General features: G+C 42.9%; 2 protein-coding genes across 8 annotated transcripts in view; both read left to right on the top strand.

Annotated features, from left to right (window-relative positions):
- The first annotated feature begins 1,330 nt into the window (after positions 1-1,330).
- LOC135565092 (trichohyalin-like) lies at positions 1,331-6,606 on the top strand. Its single transcript, XM_065011123.1, has 5 exons — positions 1,331-1,510; positions 2,018-2,139; positions 2,435-2,816; positions 3,543-6,043; positions 6,197-6,606. The coding sequence occupies exons 2-5, from the start codon at positions 2,057-2,059 to the stop codon at positions 6,219-6,221; spliced, it is 2,991 nt and encodes a 996-aa protein (XP_064867195.1). The 5' UTR covers positions 1,331-1,510; positions 2,018-2,056; the 3' UTR covers positions 6,222-6,606.
- Positions 6,607-9,300: 2,694 nt separating this feature from the next.
- Positions 9,301-20,339, top strand: part of LOC115111149 (AP-4 complex accessory subunit RUSC2-like) — a 77,311-nt gene continuing 66,272 nt past the window's right edge. For 5 of the 7 annotated variants that reach the window (XR_010461423.1, XR_010461426.1, XR_010461425.1 and 2 more), the window contains exon 1: positions 9,302-9,588. The gene's annotated coding sequence lies outside the window, so the exon portion shown is untranslated. Of the gene's footprint in view, positions 9,589-20,339 lie in introns of all 7 variants that reach the window. The other 2 variants (XM_065011361.1, XM_065011363.1) reach the window with 2 other exon arrangements.

The following is a 20,339-nucleotide window of genomic DNA, read 5'->3' as shown; positions in this document are numbered from 1 at the left end:
CCGTTTTAGGTTTTGGTCAGACGGGCTGTCAATGGGATGTTGGTCAGAAAAGTCCATTTAGTCTTTCCCTTCTCAAACCTGTCCTCCCCCTAACCAGCTCATATCATGTATTCCACCACCAGCACACCTGATTCACTAATCAGAGGTTTGGATGATTAGTTGACCAGTGGTACAAAGTGGACTGGATCTAGGTGAACTATGTGGAGAGTCTTCCAGGGACAGTACAGTACAGACTGAGAAGCTAACAACAGTGTAGTTTACTCAACTCATTCAAACTATCATGAATATTGTTTAGAGAGAAGATCTGCACAAGGGCATAACGTTTAAGATATAGCAAGAGAGGACAATAATGGTGCAAGGTAGCCAAAGTGGAATCAAAAGTCATAGGCCTAATCATCAATCAAATATGAAATATAAAACCCAAATATAATCTACATATCTACAACATGTCATCTACATGTGTTATAGAATAGCTCCCTTCTCACATCCCAGGTCATGTTTGGACTGGAACGTGACAACTCAACGGGCTATGCGCATCTCCCCAATAGCCTACAGACAACTTTCCTGAGTGCAATGTCATTAATGTGACCGATATGTACAGTATAATAAGCATAGTGAAGAAGGAAAAGATCCCACCTCTGACGCACAGCAGAGACATCGCTGATGAGATTTCCCCTGGAGCAAGAGTCCCTCAAGAATTTAAAAACAGTTATTGCGTTTCAATGAATGTCCTCCCCAAACGCTTGTTGCATCGTAAACTATCCTCCCAGTCCCTTGGGATTTCAGCGGATGGATGATGCGCCGCTGCCATTTACTTGGATGAGAAGTTGGACGAACGCTCCTCCAGCTCACGATACTAAATAGTGGAGAACTACAGTGTGGTGATGTGTCGTTCACGAACGAACGGCTCTTTTTGAACGGATCTTTTTGTTGAACCTCAGGAACCGAATTGCATCGGTGAAAGAGCCATTTATCTGGCTCTATGATTTGCATACTGCTACAACTGCTTGTTGAGCTCAGAACAACGTTTTTCTGTAGATAAATTACAACATCATTATCTGCAGAAATAATAAATAGTGGGGAGACAGTTGTGATTGTATGTTTGTTTGTACAGTTATGGCTGTAATGTTATTATTTTGTGTTCTCACTAAACACCCACATTTGTATTTGTGTGGGAAATGTTTGTAGGCTATAGTTGCTGTTTGTATTTCATTGAACTTTAGGCCCATACAAAGACAAATCACACACCATAGAATTCCAAATAACCTTAGGCAAAAATACACGAAATAAAAGTCAAGTGAAATTAGTTATAAATGTCTTTATCAATTATGAGTAGCTAAACATTATCGACCTTTGGACACTGGTGCGCAGGAGAACCCCTAGCTGTCAATCAAACAGGCGCGGTGAACGGATTATGACGCAACAATACAGCTCCAGAACAGAGAAAGTTCATGCCAAAGTTATTATTCGGTTCCACACTAAAACTGAGGTTTGACACGTGTGATTTGAGGTGAGTCAAATATTTACAAAAGTTTACAATACATTAACCATCCGCTTCGTTATTTCTGTTGCTATCAATCACTCCATCTGTATCTACTCTTCTGTCTGTCGGACTATCTGAATTGTCTGTGTACTGTCTAGCCAGCATATGCCAGAAAGGTTCTTTCACAAAGTCTCATAGAAGGAGTGCTGATCAATAATCAGTTTGGTCTTTTAAATGAAACTGAATACGTTTTGATGGACAGGAGGAGACCTGATCCTAGATCAGCACTCCTACCCTGAAACACTTTGTGAACACAATCCAGGTGTACTGTGATTATGAAGTTGTGATGAGGTATTATTATATTAGTTGTGCTGATGCATGATGGGTTGTAGGCTAGAGCTTGAGGACAACTCTGAAGACTGTTTCTGAATTCCCTGACCTGGTGAGTAAATGTTGTGTACAATGGCACCATCTAGTGACAGAAACATAGAAACACACATTGTTGCTGAACGAAAGCATCTCTTTATTTTCCAGAAATAAAACTTGTAGACCTTTCCTGCAGTCTCTGAGGAGATGGACAGCTCTTCTTCTTCTGGACGATCTCCGTCTCCTACTGGGACTGTCTTCTTACCCCCTCCTATCATATGGAACAGTCTGTAAGTCATTCATCACATAACCTAGCTCTGGTCCAGGGCATTATGTGCGGCTTGCTGAAGGAAGGCTCAGTGTCTGCAAGCTGTACGTAACGCCCTGGACCAGAGCTACACATTACCCACCTCTGGCCATCATGGACAGTCAACTCATCACATTCACGTATTGTAAGTCACAGTTGTGTGATTTGTGTTATTAAAGACAGTTAAATTGGGCAGAAGTTGAATTATTATTTTAATATTGTAGTAAATTGTCTGAGTTCACTTCCTAAATAATGTGTTGACATTCCTTTGCTCCCAGCTACAAGCAGGCAGAGATGGAGGTTCACTTCCCGAGAGAAGAGAAGAAGACCTATACAGAGAAGGAAGCCCACATGCTTGAGTTGATGGGGAAGGATCGAACAATCCGAAATCAGAAGAAGGAGATGGACAGACTTCAAGTGTGCCTCTGGGAGGAGGAAAAGAAGAAGAGGAATGGTGGAACGGAGGACAAGATCATTGAACAATTACAGTCTGAGACAGACCATCTCAGAGCCCTTTTAAAAGATGAAAGGAGGAGAAGAAGAGTAGAAAGGGGTATAATGAAAGAGTGGAAGGCTGAGATCCTGAGACTGAGGGAGGCAGAGAGCCAGAGGGAGGCAGAGAGCCAGAGGGAGGCAGAGAGCCAGAGAGAGAGGAAGAGAGCCAGAGAGAGCAGAGAGCCAGAGAGGCAGAGAGCCAGAGAGAGGCAGAGAGCCAGAGAGAGGCAGAGAGCCAGAGAGAAGCAGAGAGACAGAGAGAAACAGAGAGACAGAGAGAAGCAGAGAGACAGAGGGAGGCAGAGAGAGACAGAAGCAGAGAGACAGAGGGAGGCAGAGAGACAGAGGGAGGCAGAGAGACAGAGACTGAGGCAGAGAGACAGAGAGAAACAGAGAGACAGAGGGAGGCAGAGAGACAGCTGAGAAGCAGAGAGACAGAGAGAAGCAGAGAGAGCCACAGAAGCAATGGAGTACCAGAGAAAACTGCAGGAGATCCACAGACTCAAACAACTGCTGGATCTACTGATGGTGGAATATCAACTCCTTATTAACGTAAGACATGTCATTGTTATTATTAAAAGGCAGTGTATATTTACCCAGCTGAAAATGAATAGTGGCAGACAGCATAAACTAACCACAATGTTAACTTTTATTCCTTTCCTTAACCCTTACCTTAACCTCACTGAAACTATACCTAACCTTTACCTTAACCCAACCCTAGGTCCTGAACCTAACCTTCATTTTCAAACAATGTCCCATTAATTGACAATCTTCTCCAGTTGAAATCCCCTATGCCTTTCTATTCTGTTGTCCAGTGTTGAATATCTAGGTTGTATTTCTTCATTATTAACAAATCATTATGTCTTGTAATGATTGTCACTAATTTTACCTTTTAAAATGAAGCAAGAGATTGAGAGATTGAGGCTATGGCAGAAAGTCATGGAGGAGCAGCGACCAAGACTGGCCTGGAACAACAAACCTATTGAAACAGGAAGAGAGAGGGAAAGAGAGAGAGAAAGGGAGATGGAAAGTGAGAGAAAAGCAGAATTGGAAAGACAAGAAATGAAGAAGAAAGTGGAACAGGCAGAAGAAACGATAAAAGCGTTAGAACGAGAGATTGAGAGATTGAAAGAGATTGAGAAGGAAATCATATTGGAAAGAGAAAGAGACATGCGTATTGCAGAGAATGAGAAAGTCAAACTGGTTAACAAAAAGGTAAAAGAGTTAGAGAGAGAGGTTGAGAGACTGAAAGAAGATATGACAACAAAAGAGATTCAATACAAAATCAAATTTGAAAGAGCGAAAGAAGCGTTTAGAAGACAGAATGAGAGAGTGAAACAGGTTAACCAAAATGTACTAGTGTTAGACAGAGAGGTTGTGAGAATGAAAGAAGAGATTAGATTGAAAGACGAGACTGAACCAGAGAGAACATTTGATAGAGACAGAGAGAGAGAAAATGATTGGAGACGAAGTGAAGAGGAGATGAAAAATAGAGTGGAGAGAGAGATGGAGATGGAGACGGCCCTCATCAATGACAAAAAGACGTCTGAATTGGAGGAAGTCTTCAAGAAAATCAAGGAACAGCAGATAGAATTAGAAAATATGGAAACAGACAAATATAAATGGAAACAGAACCAAATGGACATGGAGGAGAAGATGGAGGGTGAGCACAACAAACAGAAAGAGGTAGAAAGAAAGAGAATGGAGAAAATACCAAAACAGAGACAAGAAGAAGATGAGAAGAAGAAGGAGATGGAGAGAGAAGAAGAAGAGGAGAGACGCAAACAGAAGCACATAGAGATGGAAGAGGAAGAAAGAGAGAGGGAGAAAGAGAGACAGAGACAGATCAGAAGACAGAGAATGGAGAAGAGACAGAAAATTATGGAAAGAGAAGAAGAGAGACAGAGAGAGATTGAAAGAGAGCACAAAGAAGAAAGATGTAAACAGAAGAAAATAGAGATGAAAGAGAAAGAAAGAGAAGAAGAGAGACAGAGAGAGATTGAAAGAGATCATGAAGAAGAAAGATGTAAACAGAAGCAAATAGAGATGGAAGTGGAAGAACGAGAGAGGGAGAAAGAGAGACAGAGAGAGATCAAAAGAAAGATAATGGAAAAGAGACAAAAACATATCGGAAGAGAAGAAGAGAGACAGAGAGAGATTGAAAGAGAGTATGAAGAAGAAAGATGTAAACAGAAGCAAATAGAGATGGAAGAGGAAGAAAGAGAAGAAGAGAGACAGAGAGAGATTGAAAGAGAGAATGAAGAAGAAAGATGTCAACAGAAGCAAATAGAGATGGAAGAGGAAGAAAGAGAAGAAGAGAGACAGAGAGAGATTGAAAGAGAGAATGAAGAAGAAAGATGTCAACAGAAGCAAATAGAGATGGAAGAGGAAGAACGAGAAGAAGAGAGACAGAGAGAGATCGAAGAGAAAGAGAGACAGAGAGAGATGGGAGAGAAAGAAAGACGACAAAAACAAGAGGAGAGAAAGATAATGTTTGAGAGAGATCAAGAAGAAGAAAATATATGGAAACAGAAGCAAATTGACATGGAGAAGGAGGGAAGAGAGGGGGAGAACAAGAGACAGAGAGAGATAGAAGAGATACACAGACGACAACAACAAGAGGAGAGACAGAAACAAAAGGAGAAGGAGAAAGAAAGGGAGAAAGACAATGAGAATCAGAGAGAGATGGAAATAAAATATCAGCAACAGAAAGAGATGGAGAAAGAAAGGATGATTATGAGAGAAAGGGAGGAAGCAGGAAGAAGAAAGGAGGGAAATAAAAATATTTTGGGGGAAATTGAGGGACAGAATGATCTGGAGATAGAACAGGAGAGAGAGATGGAAGAAAAGCAGGAAGTGATTAAGGAAGCAGAGGAAGAGTACAGGGAAAGAGAAGAGAGAGGAAAGGAAGTAAGCATGAAGAAACATGTAGTAGTTAATGTTAAAGCAAAAGCACGGGAAGTCTTCAATAGGCGTAAAGAGAGGAGGTTAGAAGTGTTGAAGGGGGAACGAGAACACATAGAAAGAGGACAACAAATCAGGAGGGAGAAGGAGGAAAGACGGCTGGAGATGGAAAGAAAACAGGAGAGGGAAAGACAACAAGAGGAGCAGGATAGAAAACAAGAGATTGAAATTGCTAGACAGAAAGAAATGTTCAGACTAAGAGAGGAGGAGAGGCAGAGCGAGGAAGAGAGAGAGGAGCAGAGAAAGAGAGCCATTGAAGGCCATTTAGCTTTAATCAGAGAGAGAGAGAAGATTTTAGAGGTAAAGAAAAAAGAGGAGATGGGGGGGCCAGACAGCCAGCAGCTAGAAGCTCCAGAAGAGGCTGAAACATCAGAGCCAACCTCCAAGACAAAGAAAAAGCCAAGCATCTGGAAGAAAATTAGGATGAGGTAAAGAATGTTTAAACATCTATTCATGTTTTACACTGTTAATATACATGTCATCACTTTAAAAAGTGACATTATCCAAATGTGAGGGTTTAGTGTACATGCAACACACATGTAAATATATAGATACTTACCTGTCTCTGTGATGTCTTACAGCATTCCTGACGTACTGTCTGCCTAGAAGTGGAACTCGATGAAGCCAAAGTTCCACTGAGGTTACGTTGGTAATTAAAAGTGTCGCCCAATAATTCCTCCTCCTCTTTAAGTCATCGAGCCACATTTCCTCCTCAAAACATTATAGTCTCCTCAAGCCAGCAAGTATCCTCTTTATCAGGCAACAAACCATCGAAGGTCAGTGACCCTCCTCCCAAGAACAGAGACTCTCATCTGTATCCTAGTTAAATTCATCTCTGCTTACCACCTCTACAGTCCTAGAAAATATCCCAAAAATGGAAATGGTTTCAACAGAAGTCCTCCCCTCAGACCAGTGGCTCCACAGACCAGAGTTTCTCATCTTTATTCAAGTTGAATGCAACTCTGATCATTTCCACCACCTCTCCTGTTAAGGGGAGGTGCTGAAAAGGAGGTCTGGGAGGAGGTCTGCAGGTAGCCTGGACCGGACCGGTAGCAGCTAAGTTGCTGGCTCCATCCCCGGGCAGAGCTGCTCAAATCAGGCCAGTGATGTTTGATGATGTCATTTTTGTTAGCAAAGTTTTATTCTTTAATAAAAGCATTTAGTAAAAAAGCAATATTGTTGTTACGGTGTGGATTGTTTTGTTATTTATTAGAATTGAAACATCCAGTAGTCATGGTAGATGTTAGACTTTCAATGAGACACCTAACATTCCATCAGTTTGATACAATGTGTGACATGTTATATTAGAGAGGAGTCCTAAATACACATCTATTTTAGACAATAGGAGAAATATCAGATTGAAATAGCTTCTCTAAGAGTCTGAGGAGAGAGCAACAGTAGACGCATCGTTAGCTCTCCCACCTCCAGTTCAGTACTCGGGTCATTCCACCAATTGAGTACCTTTTGGGGAGTGTAACTTTATATTTCACCTAATTCTAACATTCTGTCATAAAGAGCACATGTTCAACTTAATAAAAAACATGTTTTCCCATCTCAAAAGTAACAAATACATACTATAGCAAGTGCCTATTAAGTGCCAAATAAAGTGACAGGGTTGACTGTAACAGAGTTGACTATTTCATCTAGAATCAACCATAGATCCCCATGTGACAGGGGGAATGGAATGCAAGCTTACCAAACACATGTAAATAGTTTAAACATTTCTAGACTGTCTATCTATAGGTAACAGGGTTGATATGTTATAATTCACCCACCCAGTGGTGATTGCAGCATGTACATCTTGGTGGGGAAAACTCCCCCAAAATGTTTTAGATGAATGCCAGCAAAGCCACTACACAACACAACACTAAACAATACATATGTGTAGGCTAGTATCAATCTGTGTAGGCTAGTATCAATCTTTATAAGCTAGTATCAATCTTTATAAGCCAGTATCAATATTTGTAGGCTAGTATCAATCTGTGTAGGCTAGTATCAATTTTTTCTGTGGCCGGGGTCGTGGAAGATGTAGGTCGACACGGTGATTTGATCTATCCGATCGAACCAGCGCCGTAGGCACACTCGATTTACCAACAGATCTCCCGGTCCCCCGGGTAAACGGAGTTAAATTAAATGCCTCAACATGGGAACACTTCGCATACCCGGTGCGCAGGGCTTCTGAATCAAGTGCACCTACCGCCAACAGCGCAACACGAATAATAAAAAAAGGGAGCGCAAGCTTTTATCGATGTATTTTCTACATAAATTGGTGATCGACTAGGAATGAGATCGTCTGGTACTGTAGCTGACCACTGGGTTAGGCTATAGGGAGTGTGTCCACTCTGGTATTGGCATGTGCGCTCTAGGCTACAGGGCAATTTACGGGCTTTTGGCTAGAGCGCATTTCTAGCCTACATGGTGAGATTACATGATGAGATTTAAACTGCAGATTTAAACTGCAGCCAAGTATCGATGATAATGTCACCATAACAAGACCCTAGATATGTATTGGAAAGGAGCATCACCTTGCACGTTCACCACCCTGTAAAGTTCATCATCATTTATCTGGATCACATAATATGTTATTGTAGTGATTCCAAGTTTACTTCAATGTAGGCTAATGGTAATTATATCGGCAGGGTAGCCTAGTGGTTAGAGTGTAGACGGCAGGGTAGCGTAGTGGTTAGAGTGTAGAGGTGGCAGGGTAGCCTAGTGGTTAGAGTGTAGACGGCAGGGTAGCCTAGTGGTTAGTGTAGACGGCAGGGTAGCCTTGTGGTTAGAGTGTAGACGGCAGGGTAGCCTAGTGGTTAGAGTGTAGACGGCAGGGTAGCCTAGTGGTTAGTGTAGACGGCAGGGTAGCCTAGTGGTTAGAGTGTAGATGGCAGGGTAGCCTAGTGGTTAGTGTAGACGGCAGGGTAGCCTAGTGGTTAGTGTAGACGGCAGGGTAGCCTAGTGGTTAGTGTAGACGGCAGGGTAGCCTAGTGGTTAGAGTGTAGACGGCAGGGTAGCCTAGTGGTTAGAGTGTAGAGGTGGCAGGGTAGCCTAGTGGTTAGAGTGTAGACGGCAGGGTAGCCTAGTGGTTAGAGTGTAGACGGCAGGGTAGCCTAGTGGTTAGTGTAGACGGCAGGGTAGCCTTGTGGTTAGAGTGTAGACGGCAGGGTAGCCTAGTGGTTAGTGTAGATGGCAGGGTAGCCTAGTGGTTAGAGTGTAGACGGCAGGGTAGCCTTGTGGTTAGAGTGTAGACTGCCTATTGGTTAGTGTAGACGGCAGGGTAGCATTGTGGTTAGAGTGATGGACTACTAACCTGAAGGTTGCAAGTTCCAACCCCCAAGCTGACAAGGAACACATCTGTCTACCCCTGCAGTTAACCCACTGTTCCTAGGCTGTCATTGAAAATAAGAATTTGTTCTTAACTAACTTGCCTACTTTTAAAAAAAAAATTGTGAAATCAACCGTTTCCAACTACATTTCACGCATAATTAATTTTACCGACACAAAAATAGCTCACCTTGTCTAGCCTATTTTGTTTTTGTCGACATTTGGAAAGTTGTTCTGTTTCCATCAGGCTTGTCATTAAAATGTTTTGCCCGACATACCTAACTCGCATTAAAAAAAAAGTTGGATGGAAACCGGGTTAGTGTCGTAGAAGAAACCGCCCAAGTTTGACCCCCACCTAACTGCGGGTCGCCCAAAAGCGGGTAGCTAACCTCCAGAACGTATGTACTTGATCCTCACGGTATTGGACCTGACGGAATCCCTATGAGAGAGGGCTGAGCTGAATCCGGGGTGACGTAATAACGTACTGTAGACCTGTTATGCGCTGCTTCTACGTTGTCGAGCTCTGGGCGCGAGCAACAAACAAACATATTCCAAGCGTCAGTGATTAGGCCTATTATTCGCGTGAATATTGAGGACAAAGGACAAGGTGGATACTATTTACACGATAATAACATCGTTGGCAACCTGCTTAAACGTAAGTATAGTCGCCTTCGTGTCTTTCTAGTAGAAGGCTGTGATATAATGGTAAGAGAGGGAGAGGGGAGAAGCAATGCAGCATTGCTTGGACAGCATCACATCGGAAGCTGGAAAATCACGCCGTAGCACCATAACGGTAAAGGAACAGCAAAAACCGGTCTTGCAACAAAAAATGTCGTTATTGATAATGGGCCTATATCGCTTCGGATGCATTTTAGACTACCGTAGCGGATCTTAGTCTGTAGCCTAACCTTTCTGCGAAGGAATCATACGTTGCCATGAAACGGGCCTCGATCTGCTATAAACCTTTACAAAATTGTCTCCAACAATAGTCGTTTCGACCTTGGTGTTGGTGCTGAATTCGCCATGTGGTCTATATGAAAGGGCACTTCATTGAATATAACAGGCTTTTTGAAAATGAAGTATTGTTGCACAATTTCTACTTGGAATATCTAAAGGGACGCAAATGGAATAATTTCGTAGAATGACCCAGCCTATAGATGCTCTATATTAGCCTAAGCAATGTTTTTACGTGAAATACTCAGACTATTTCTGATAGCATACCCTATGTTGAGACTTGTGACAACAAAGCAGCGCTTTGTTCTTGTGCTCTGCTCTTGTCTCTATAACTGCGCTGTGTTGTTATTGTCGCGTTTTTATTGTCGCCTCTGCGGCTGTGGAACGCACTTCCAGAAACTATTCGGGTTTCAGAGTCTGTTCTCCTTTATGGCACAGCTCAAGACCGTGCTGTTCAGTAAAGCTTTCCAGAACCTCTGCTAATTCTGTCCTCATGTCCAGCGGTATATAGTTTGTTTGTTGTCTGTGTTCTGTGGTTTGGATTGTTTTTATTAGTCGTGTTATTATTTTGCGCCTTGAGTAGTAGAAAATGCATTACAAATGAAAATGCTTATTATTTCACCTATATCGGCTAGTGGTCATTCCTGCTTTGCATTGGAGAAGCTTGACAGAAGAAAGAGAGAAATATGTTCACTGTTCATTTCTGATTGTTCATTTAATTTTTGTTTGTTATCTATTTCACTTCCTTTGACAATGTTAACATGTTTACCATGACAATGAATCCCAATGAGCGAGAGATGCAACCAAGCGTGTATCCTCCATTTATGCAACCCGCATATCAGGAGCGGCAGGTAGCCTAGCGGTTAGAGCTTTGGGTCAGTAACCGAAAGGTTGCTAGATCGAATCTCCGAGAAATTAAGAATTGGTTATTTTCCGACTTGCCTAGTAAAATAAAAATATTTCCATCTTCATTCTAGCTAATCAAAAGTTTAGTGTCCCGAATTGATTCCGCTCAACACAGACAGAGCGAGGCAATCATTACAATGATAGGCTTCAAATGTGCAAATATGTCACATATGTCTAGGTATTTTCCTATACTCGCCCCAGGCCTATAGTAGCCCGCCTGCGGCTTAACTCTGTCTCCACCCTGTTCAGATCAAGTTCCCACTTGTCCTGGCTCTATAGAAGGAGAAGATTACAATCAAATCTCTTCAGTATTTTGAGACATAAACAGACTGAGTGACTGAAGGGGGTAAAGGATAAGGCAAAGGGCACCCTATATCCCAACATAGCGCTACTTCTCAAATCAAATGTTATTGGTCCATACACACATTTGTGTAAAGTACTTAAGTTAAAATACTTTAAAGTACTACTTATTTTTTTAGGGTATCTGTATTTTAGTATTTATATTTTTGACAACTTTTACTTGTACTTCACTACATTCTTAAAGAAAGTAATGTACTTTTTACTCCATACATTTTCCCTTCCCCTGCTTTGTTTGTAAATCATGTCTGAGTGTTGGAGTGTGTAAATAAAAAAAAACAAGACATTAGTGCCACCTGGTTTGTTTACTATAAGGAATTTGAAATTATTTTTTACTTTTGATACATAAGTATATTTAAACCTAAATACTTTTAGACTTTTACTCGGGTAGTATTATTGGGTACTTTTCCCACTACTGCATACACAGCGAAATGCTAATATTGTTAGCGCCAACAGTGCAGTAATATCTAACATAAATCTGAAAGTCAAATAATAGAATTAAAGCATATAAATATTCAGACAAGGAATTTATTTTTATTTTACTAGGCAAGTCAGTTAAGAACAAATTCTTATTTTCAATGAAACAGTCGGTTAACTGCCTGTTCAAGGGCAGAATGACAGATTTTGTACCTTGTCAGCTTGGGGATTTGAACTTGCAACCTTTCAGTTACTAGTCCAATGTTCTAACCACTAGGCTAGCCTGCTGCCCCGAATGTTGGAGTCTGGAGTGTGTGTATATGACTACATGACCAAAGGTATGTGGACACCTGCTCGTCAAACATCTCCTTCCAAAATCACGGGCATTAATATGGAGTTGTTCCCCCCCCCCTTTGCTGCTATAACAGCCTCCACTCTTCTGAGAAGGCTTTACACTACATGTTGGAACATTGCTGCGGGGACTTGCTTCCATTCAGTCACAAGAGCATTAGTGAGGACGGGCACTGATGTTGGGCGATTAGGCCTGGCTCATAGTCGGCGTTCCAATTCATCCCGAAGGTGTTAGATGGGGTTGAGGTCAGGGCTCGGTGCAGGCCAGTCAAGTTTTCCTACACCGATCTTGACAAACCATTTTTACACCTGCATTGTTTGCTGTTTGGGGTTTTAGGCTGGGTTTCTGTACAGCACTTTGAGATATCAGCTGATGTACGAAGGGCTATATAAATCAATTTGATTTGATTTGATTTCTGTATGGACCTCACTTTGTGCACGGGGGCATTGACATGCTGAAACAGGAAAGGCCCTTCCCCAAACTGTTGCCACAAAGTTGGAAGCAAAGAATCATCTAAAATCAAATCAAATCAAATGTTATTTGTCACATACACATGGTTAGCAGATGTTAATGCGAGTGTAGCGAAATGCTTGTGCGTCTAGTTCCGACAATGCAGTGATAACCAACAAGTAATCTAACTAACAATTCCAAAACTACTGTCTTATACACAGTGTAAGGGGATAAAGAATATGTACATAAGGATATATGAATGAGTGATGGTACAGAGCAACATACAGTAGATGGTATCGAGTACAGTATATACATATGAGATGAGAATGTAGACAAAGTAAACAAAGTGGCATAGTTAAAGTGGCTAGTGATACATGTATTACATAAGGATGCAGTCGATGATGTAGAGTACAGTATATACGTATGCATATGAGATGAATAATGTAGGGTAAGTAACATTATATAAGGTAGCATTGTTTAAAGTGGCTAGTGATATATTTACAACATTTCCCATCAATTCCCATTATTAAAGTGGCTGGAGTTGGGTCAGTGTCAATGACAGTGTGTTGGCAGCAGCCACTCAATGTTAGTGGTGGCTGTTTAACAGTCTGATGGCCTTGAGATAGAAGCTGTTTTTCAGTCTCTCGGTCCCAGCTTTGATGCACCTGTACTGACCTCGCCTTCTGGATGATAGCGGGGTGAACAGGCAGTGGTTCGGGTGGTTGATGTCCTTGATGATCTTTATGGCCTTCCTGTAACATCGGGTGGTGTAGGTGTAGGTTGATCTACACCTACACCACCCCTACACCACAGTTGATCTAGAATGTCATTGTATGCTGTAGCGGTAAGATTTCCCTTCACTGGAACTAAGGGGCTTAGCTCAAACCATGAAAAACAGCCAAATATCATAAATCCTCCTCCACCAAACTTTACAGTTGGTGCTATGCATTGGAGCAGATTTGTCCGTCGGACTGCCAGATGGTGAAGAGAGGCAGTTTGGAAAACAGTAGTGAGTGTTGCAACCGAGGACAGACATTTTTTTACGTGCTACGTCCTTCAGCACTCGGCGGTCCCGTTCTGTGAGCTTGTGTGGCCTACCACTTCTCGGCTGATCCGCTGTTGCTCCTAGACATTTTGTACTTCACAATAAAAGCACTTACAGTTGACCGGGGCAGCTTTAGTAGGGCAGTAAATTCGACAAACTCACTTGTTGGAAAGGTGAGTTGTGGTATCCTATAACGGTGTCACGTTGAACGTCACTGATGTTCTTCACTATGGTCCATTCTACTGCCAATGTTTGTCTATGGAGATTGCATGGCTGTGTGCTCGATTTTATACATCTGTCAGCAACGGGTGTGGCTGAAATAGCCGAATCCACAAAATTTGAAGGCCCTTGATGATCTTCTGGATCTTTCTGTGACACCGGATCCTGTAGGCGTCCTGATGGGCAGGCAGTGTTCTCCCGGTGGTGCGTTGGGCTGACTGCACCAGCCTCTGGAGAGCCCTGTGGTTGCGGACGGTGCATTTCCCGTACCAGGCGGTGATACAGCCCGACAGGATGCTCTCAACGGTGCATCTGTAAAAGTCTGTGAGGGTCTTAGGGGCCAAGCTAAAATTTCTTCAGCCTCTTGAGGTTGAAGGGGCGATGTTGCGTCTTCGTCACCACAATGTCTGTGTGGGTGGAACCATTTCAGATTGTCAGTGATGTGTAAGCCGAGAAATCTTTTCACCTTCTCTGAGGGTGAAAAGCCCTGTCAATGAGGCCCGGTCAATGTGGATAGGGGGTGTGCTCCCCCTGCTGTACCCATGAAGTCCACGATCAGCTCCTTTGTTTTTGTTGAGGAAGTGCACTATGGCCCGTGGTCAAATAGGCTGCCATTTGGAATGCCACCTTAGACACATACATATGGCCAAAAGTCCTTGTTTCTGGAAGATTGGAGCATCTGCCAGTGTTCATATTTAATAAGAGGCTAATAGAGGGTCTTCAAGCAGCAACTCTGCCTTAATGTAACAGTTGTGCTATAAAACATGTGCCTTATAAAGTCCAGACCTCTTGACAGATATTCTAATAAGCTCACAGTGGTGCTACGATTTCAGCAGACAGTGACTATAGTGAGGACACTAGACGGTGACTATAGTGAGGACGGTGACTATAGTGAGGACACTAGACGGTGACTATAGGGAGGACAGTAGACTGTGACTATAGGGAGGACACTAGACGGTGACTATAGGGAGGACACTAGACGGTGACTATAGGGAGTACACTAGACGGTGACTCCAGGGAGGACACTAGACTGTGACTATAGGGAGGACACTAGACGGTGACTATAGGGAGGACACTAGACAGTGACTATAGGGAGGACACTACGGTGACTATAGGGAGGACAGTAGACTGTGTGACACTCGGTGACTATAGGAGGACACTAGACGGTGACTATAGGGAGGACACTAGACGGTGACTCCAGGGAGGACACTAGACGGTGACTCCAGGGAGGACACTAGACGGTGACTATAGGGAGGACACTAGACGGTGACTATAGGGAGGACACTAGACGGTGACTATAGGGAGGACACTAGACGGTGACTATAGGGAGGACACTAGACGGTGACTATAGTGAGGACACTAGACGGTGACTATAGGGAGGTTTATTTAGCATGAGGCAGCTTGATGTACATGTACACCCCCAGGGACAGGACACTAGCAGGGATCATGTACACCCCCAAGGACAGGACATGAGCAGGGATCATGTACATCCCCAAGGACAGGACATGAGCAGGGATCATGTACACCCCCAGGGACAGGACACGAGCAGGGATCATGTACACCCCCAAGGACAGGACACGAGCAGGGATCATGTACACCCCCAGGGACAGTCTACAGAATGTGAAGACGACGTTACAGAACACAGATACAACATCCACCCTGCGTTGCAGACAGAGTGAAGTTGCAGGCTCTACTTACCTGTGTTTACACTACAGTACACTTAGTAGACATTTCACTTAGAGGTCTACTTGTACAACCAGCTTACTATGTTACGTAAAGAGAGTAATCTTCCTATAGGTCGGTAAGGGAAGGAAGAGAGGAGGGATCAGAGAGGGTGATGTGCTGTCTTTAGCCCTGACACACACATGATCAGGGATCAGAGACGGTGTGACTCCTGTTCTGTTTTTAGCCAGTGAGATCAGTGAGTGATCCTAACACTCCGTTGTTTCCAATGACAGAGGAAATAGGGGTGGATGTACGCTGTCCTGCCGAAGGAACACACACACGCACAGGTTAGTTAGTACGATTGACTGTGTACGTTAGTGTTGTGAATGTGGGTTGTGGTGAATGTGGGTTGTGGTGTATGTGGGTTGTGGTGTATGTGGGTTGTGGTGAATGTGGGTTGTTGTGAATGTGGGTTGTTGTGAATGTGGGTTGTTGTGAACGTGGGTTGTTGTGAACGTGGGTTTGCATCCCGGGCCAGGCGTTGCATCCCGGGCCGGACCGTGGTGGTGTGTGTCTCTGTGTGAGGAGGACAAAGGCTCTTTTAGTCAGTGAACATTCACACACACACACACACACACACACACACACACACACACACACACACACACACACACACACACACACACACACACACAACACACACACACACACACACACACACACACACACACAAGTACATCTGACATTCACAAAGCAGTGTAAAGGCTGAGAGAAGGAGGGAGGGAGGAAAGAGACATGGAGAAGGTTAGGGACGAGGTTGCTAGTGACATCCCTTCGTATATATATGGGGACTTTCTTAGACAGGGTAACCGTTGGACACACTACTACCAACGACAAACAATCAATACTTTTGAGTAATCCAGAACAGAAAAAGAAAAAAACACAAAGAAATTAATTCTAAAAGCAAGAGAGGTTCTTTGTTTAATTTCAAAGGCACACATTCTGGCTCCTAACATTTGACTCTAAACACAATACTATAGATGGTATTACGGTAATGATGTCCATCTCCACCACACCCCTCGCTGGCTGTCTCTGTAGCTTCTCTGGGGAGGTCTGCTCTGAATCGCAGCCCTGTTCCTGGAAGTATAGTCCTGATGATGTAAGAGGGAGGAAGGGGGAGGCAGGGAGAGGGGGAGGGGAGGAAGGATGTTCTTTGTTTGTAACTTTTCCTTTCCTTAAAGTGTGTACGTTCTTTGACTCAAAATAGGAATATATGGTGTGTGGTTGGTTGTGTTGTAGAGATTTGATGTTAACCTTTGTGGTGTGGTGGAGGTGTGTGGTGTGTAAAATCAAAATCAAATTCATTTATATAGCCCTTCGTACATCAGCTGATATCTCAAAGTGCTGTACAGAAACCCAGCCTAAAACCCCAAACAGCAAGAAATGCAGGTGTAGAAGCACGGTGGCTAGGAAAAACTCCCTAGAAAGGCCAAAACCTAGGAAGAAACCTAGAGAGGAACCAGGCTATGGTGGAGATTATAACAGAACATGGCCAAGATGTTCAAATGTTCATAAATGACCAGCATGGTCCAATAATAATAAGGCAGAACAGTTGAAACTGGAGCAGCAGCACGGCCAGGTGGACTGGGGACAGCAAGGAGTCATCATGTCAGGTAGTCCTGAGGCATGGTCCTAGGGCTCAGGTCCTCCAAGAGAGAGAAAGAAAGAGAGAATTAGAGAGAGCACACTTAGATTCACACAGGACACCGAATAGGACAGGAGAAGTACTCCAGATATAACAAACTGACCCCAGCCCCCCGACACATAAACTACTGCAGCATAAATACTGGAGGCTGAGACAGGAGGGGTCAGGAGACACTGTGGCCCCATCCGAGGACACCCCGGACAGGGCCAAACAGGAAGGATATAACCCCACCCACTTTGCCAGCACAGCCCCCACACCACAGGATATCTTCAACCCCAACTTACCATCCTGAGACAACGAGTATAGCCCACAGGGATACACTACACACTAACTTTAGGGTTTGGCTGTTTGCTAATGATGATTATACAAAATATATATTTAGTCACATTCACTGGATAGATGCAGTGTAATGTGTTGTTTTACAGGGTCAGTCATAGTAGTATGATAGGTGTTGTTTTACAGGGTCAGACATAGTAGTATGATAGGTGTTGTTTTACAGGGTCAGTCATAGTAGTATGATAGGTGTTATTTTACAGGGTCAGTCATAGTAGTATGATAGGTGTTGTTTTACAGGGTTCATAGTTTGACAGGTGTTGTCCTACAGGGTCAGTCATAGTAGTATGATAGGTGTTGTTTTACAGGGTCAGACATAGTAGTATGATAGGTGTTGTTTTACAGGGTCAGCCATAGTAGTACGGCGGCCCCTGGAACAAATTATGTTAAAGTTCCTTGCTCAAGGGCACATCAACAGCTTTTTCCCCTTGTCGGCTCGGGTATTCTAACTTCTAGGATACCTGCCACTCTATAGGCAGACCCGGTGTAGGCAGGCCCTGTGTAGGCAGGCCCTGTGTAGGCAGGCCCGGCGTAGGCAGGCCCGGCGTAGGCAGGCCCGGCGTAGGCAGGCCCGACGTAGGCAGGCCACTTAGGTTTTGACCAGGGTAATCTCGGGTTAACCCAGAAGTAAAATGTCAAGTAATTTGGTGTGCTGCATGATTAACTTACACGGAAACCAAACCGCCATCGTGCATACATTTATTTTGTCCCCCACACCAGACACGATCACGACACGCAGGTTAAAATATCAAAACAAACTCTGAACCAATTGTATTAATGTGGGGACAGGTCGAAAAGCATTAAAATATTTATGGCAATTTAGCTAGCTAGCTTGCACTTACTAGCAAATTTGTCCTTTTTAGCTAGTTTGCTGTTGCTAGTTAATTTGTCCTGGGATATAAACATTGAGTTATTTTACCTGAAATACACAAGGACCTCTACTCTGTCAATTAATCCACACATAAAACAGTCAACCGAATCGTTTCTAGTCATCTCTCCTCCTTACAGGCTTTTTCTTCTCTTGACTTTATATTGCGATTGGCAACTTTCATAAATTAGGTGCATTACTGCCACTGACCTCGTTCATCTTTCAGTCACCCACGTGGGTGTAACCAATGAGGAGATGGCACGTGGGTACCTGCTTCTATAAACCAATGAGGAGATGGGAGAGGCAGGACTTACAGCGCGATCTGCATCAGGAATAGAACTGACTTCTATTTTAACCCTTGGCAACGCAGACGTTCGTTGACGCGAGCGAGCAGTGTTGGTGCAATAATTGAATAACATAGATTTCTACATTTATTTTGCAACGCTCGCGCTCGGTGTAGTCAGCCTATTAGAAGTTGAGAGTTAGGTCAGTTTGTGAAGTCTCCACCCTCGCAAAAGGAAACTCTCAGTCCTTATAGATTCTTCTATAAGTATGCTATTAAAGTATGCAAATGAGGCAATATCTCATATGCATGTATTTGCATATCAGGCTAATCCATTTTTCTGGACATCGGATGATTTGAAGTCATCCTAAATATTTTGGTTTAAATTTGTTAAGATGCTCCAGGACCGGACTTGTTTTCATCTTTCTATCAGTAAAATACTAAAGACATGCTGAGAAATTCAAAGAAAATGTTATCTAGAATTTTTTTTTTTTTAAACAGACAAAATACTTGATCAACAATTCCCTCTGAACCCGTATGGGGAAAATACTGTATCTAAAGATAACCACACAACATGTAGTAGATGCAGATGTTTCTGAGGCTGAGAAAAAAAATCAGTTGGCATGTGGGAAGTGTCTGACGTTCAGGAAATGGCAGTTGAAGACAAATACACTGATGCCTGGACCCAGTCACCAGCTCTTTCAAAGTAAGTTAAACAATGATGTGTAATTTAATCAAGTGAGCTTTTAAAAGTATTAATGTATGTCCATTATAAAGGTGGTTAACATTTATGAAAATGTTGATGAAGGTAGTTGACGGTAGTATGATTAACTAAAGAAAATATACATTTTCATCAAGTTTGAGACATTTTTATGTTTACTTTCTTGAAAATGCTAATATTATTGGAAAAACATTTCAGCCTGGCCTCAATATGAGATGTAGGTTTTGGGGCGTTAGCCACGTGTTGGTCCGGTTCTCTCTATCCATTGCCTGTGTTGAGTTTAGGCTAATATTTACCCAGACAAGGCCTGCTGGCAGGGGCGCCGCCAGGGATTGTGGGCCCCACGAAAAGATATCACATTGGACCACACCACCACAGGCCACACCAACCCTACGCAACAGCTCTAACCACACACCCCCAGAACCCAATCGACACTTTCAAAGCTTTAAATAACTCTACCTTTTGCAGGCTTGCAACTCTCTTGTAGTCCAACATTTACTATAGGATGTTAACTGACAGTGAGCTGTGATAATATAACGCTGTGCAGACATGCATGCAACATTCTGCATACAGTGGAATTCACTATTTGATGCAAGACTGATACCCTCATTAAGAAATGTGCCATCTTTTACACTCTTACACTGAAAAATGATCTTAACATTAATGAATAACTTAAAATAAGATATAACTTGAATATACATTAACCTCTTATAATTAAAATAAATGAACATGATCATCGATAGAACAATATAACAAACAAAATGATAAAATCAGCAGCAGATTTTTTGAACTAAGTTTTACATACCAACTAGAAAATAAGCCGATGGAAATTGAAAGACCTGGTGGTGGCGCTAGAGGAAAGGTCAAGAGGTCACCAAACCAACAGGTTTCTTCCACTTGGGGTCTTGATTGTGCACAACAAATGTTATGGTAAATCCAGCCATTACTTTGAGATATATCTTGTTCTCAGTCTTGTTCTTAGCCAGTGGGAATTATGTGTGTAGTGATCCAGTATCCATAGCGATGCCATTTAACAGTTATCACTGGCCCTCGCTCAGCCTTACTCACCAAGAGCCCAGCGCCCAGCCTTCTTGCTAGCAAAGTCACTGATCAAGTCTTTGAAGTCCAGCT

Source organism: Oncorhynchus nerka, linkage group LG27 (genome assembly GCF_034236695.1).
Source record: "Oncorhynchus nerka isolate Pitt River linkage group LG27, Oner_Uvic_2.0, whole genome shotgun sequence".
NCBI lineage: Eukaryota > Metazoa > Chordata > Actinopteri > Salmoniformes > Salmonidae > Oncorhynchus > Oncorhynchus nerka.
This window is presented reverse-complemented; position numbering and strand designations above follow the sequence as displayed.

Bases quoted from the DNA above. Each gene is read 5' to 3' on its own strand.
- LOC135565092 (XM_065011123.1), top strand. From the start codon at position 2,057: ATGGACAGCTCTTCTTCTTCTGGACGATCTCCGTCTCCTACTGGGACT. The intron at 2,817-3,542 runs GCCAGAGAGAGC...CTAATTTTACCT, and splicing joins GCCAGAGAGAGAGGAAGAGA to TTTAAAATGAAGCAAGAGAT. The intron at 6,044-6,196 runs GTAAAGAATGTT...GATGTCTTACAG, and splicing joins TGGAAGAAAATTAGGATGAG to CATTCCTGACGTACTGTCTG.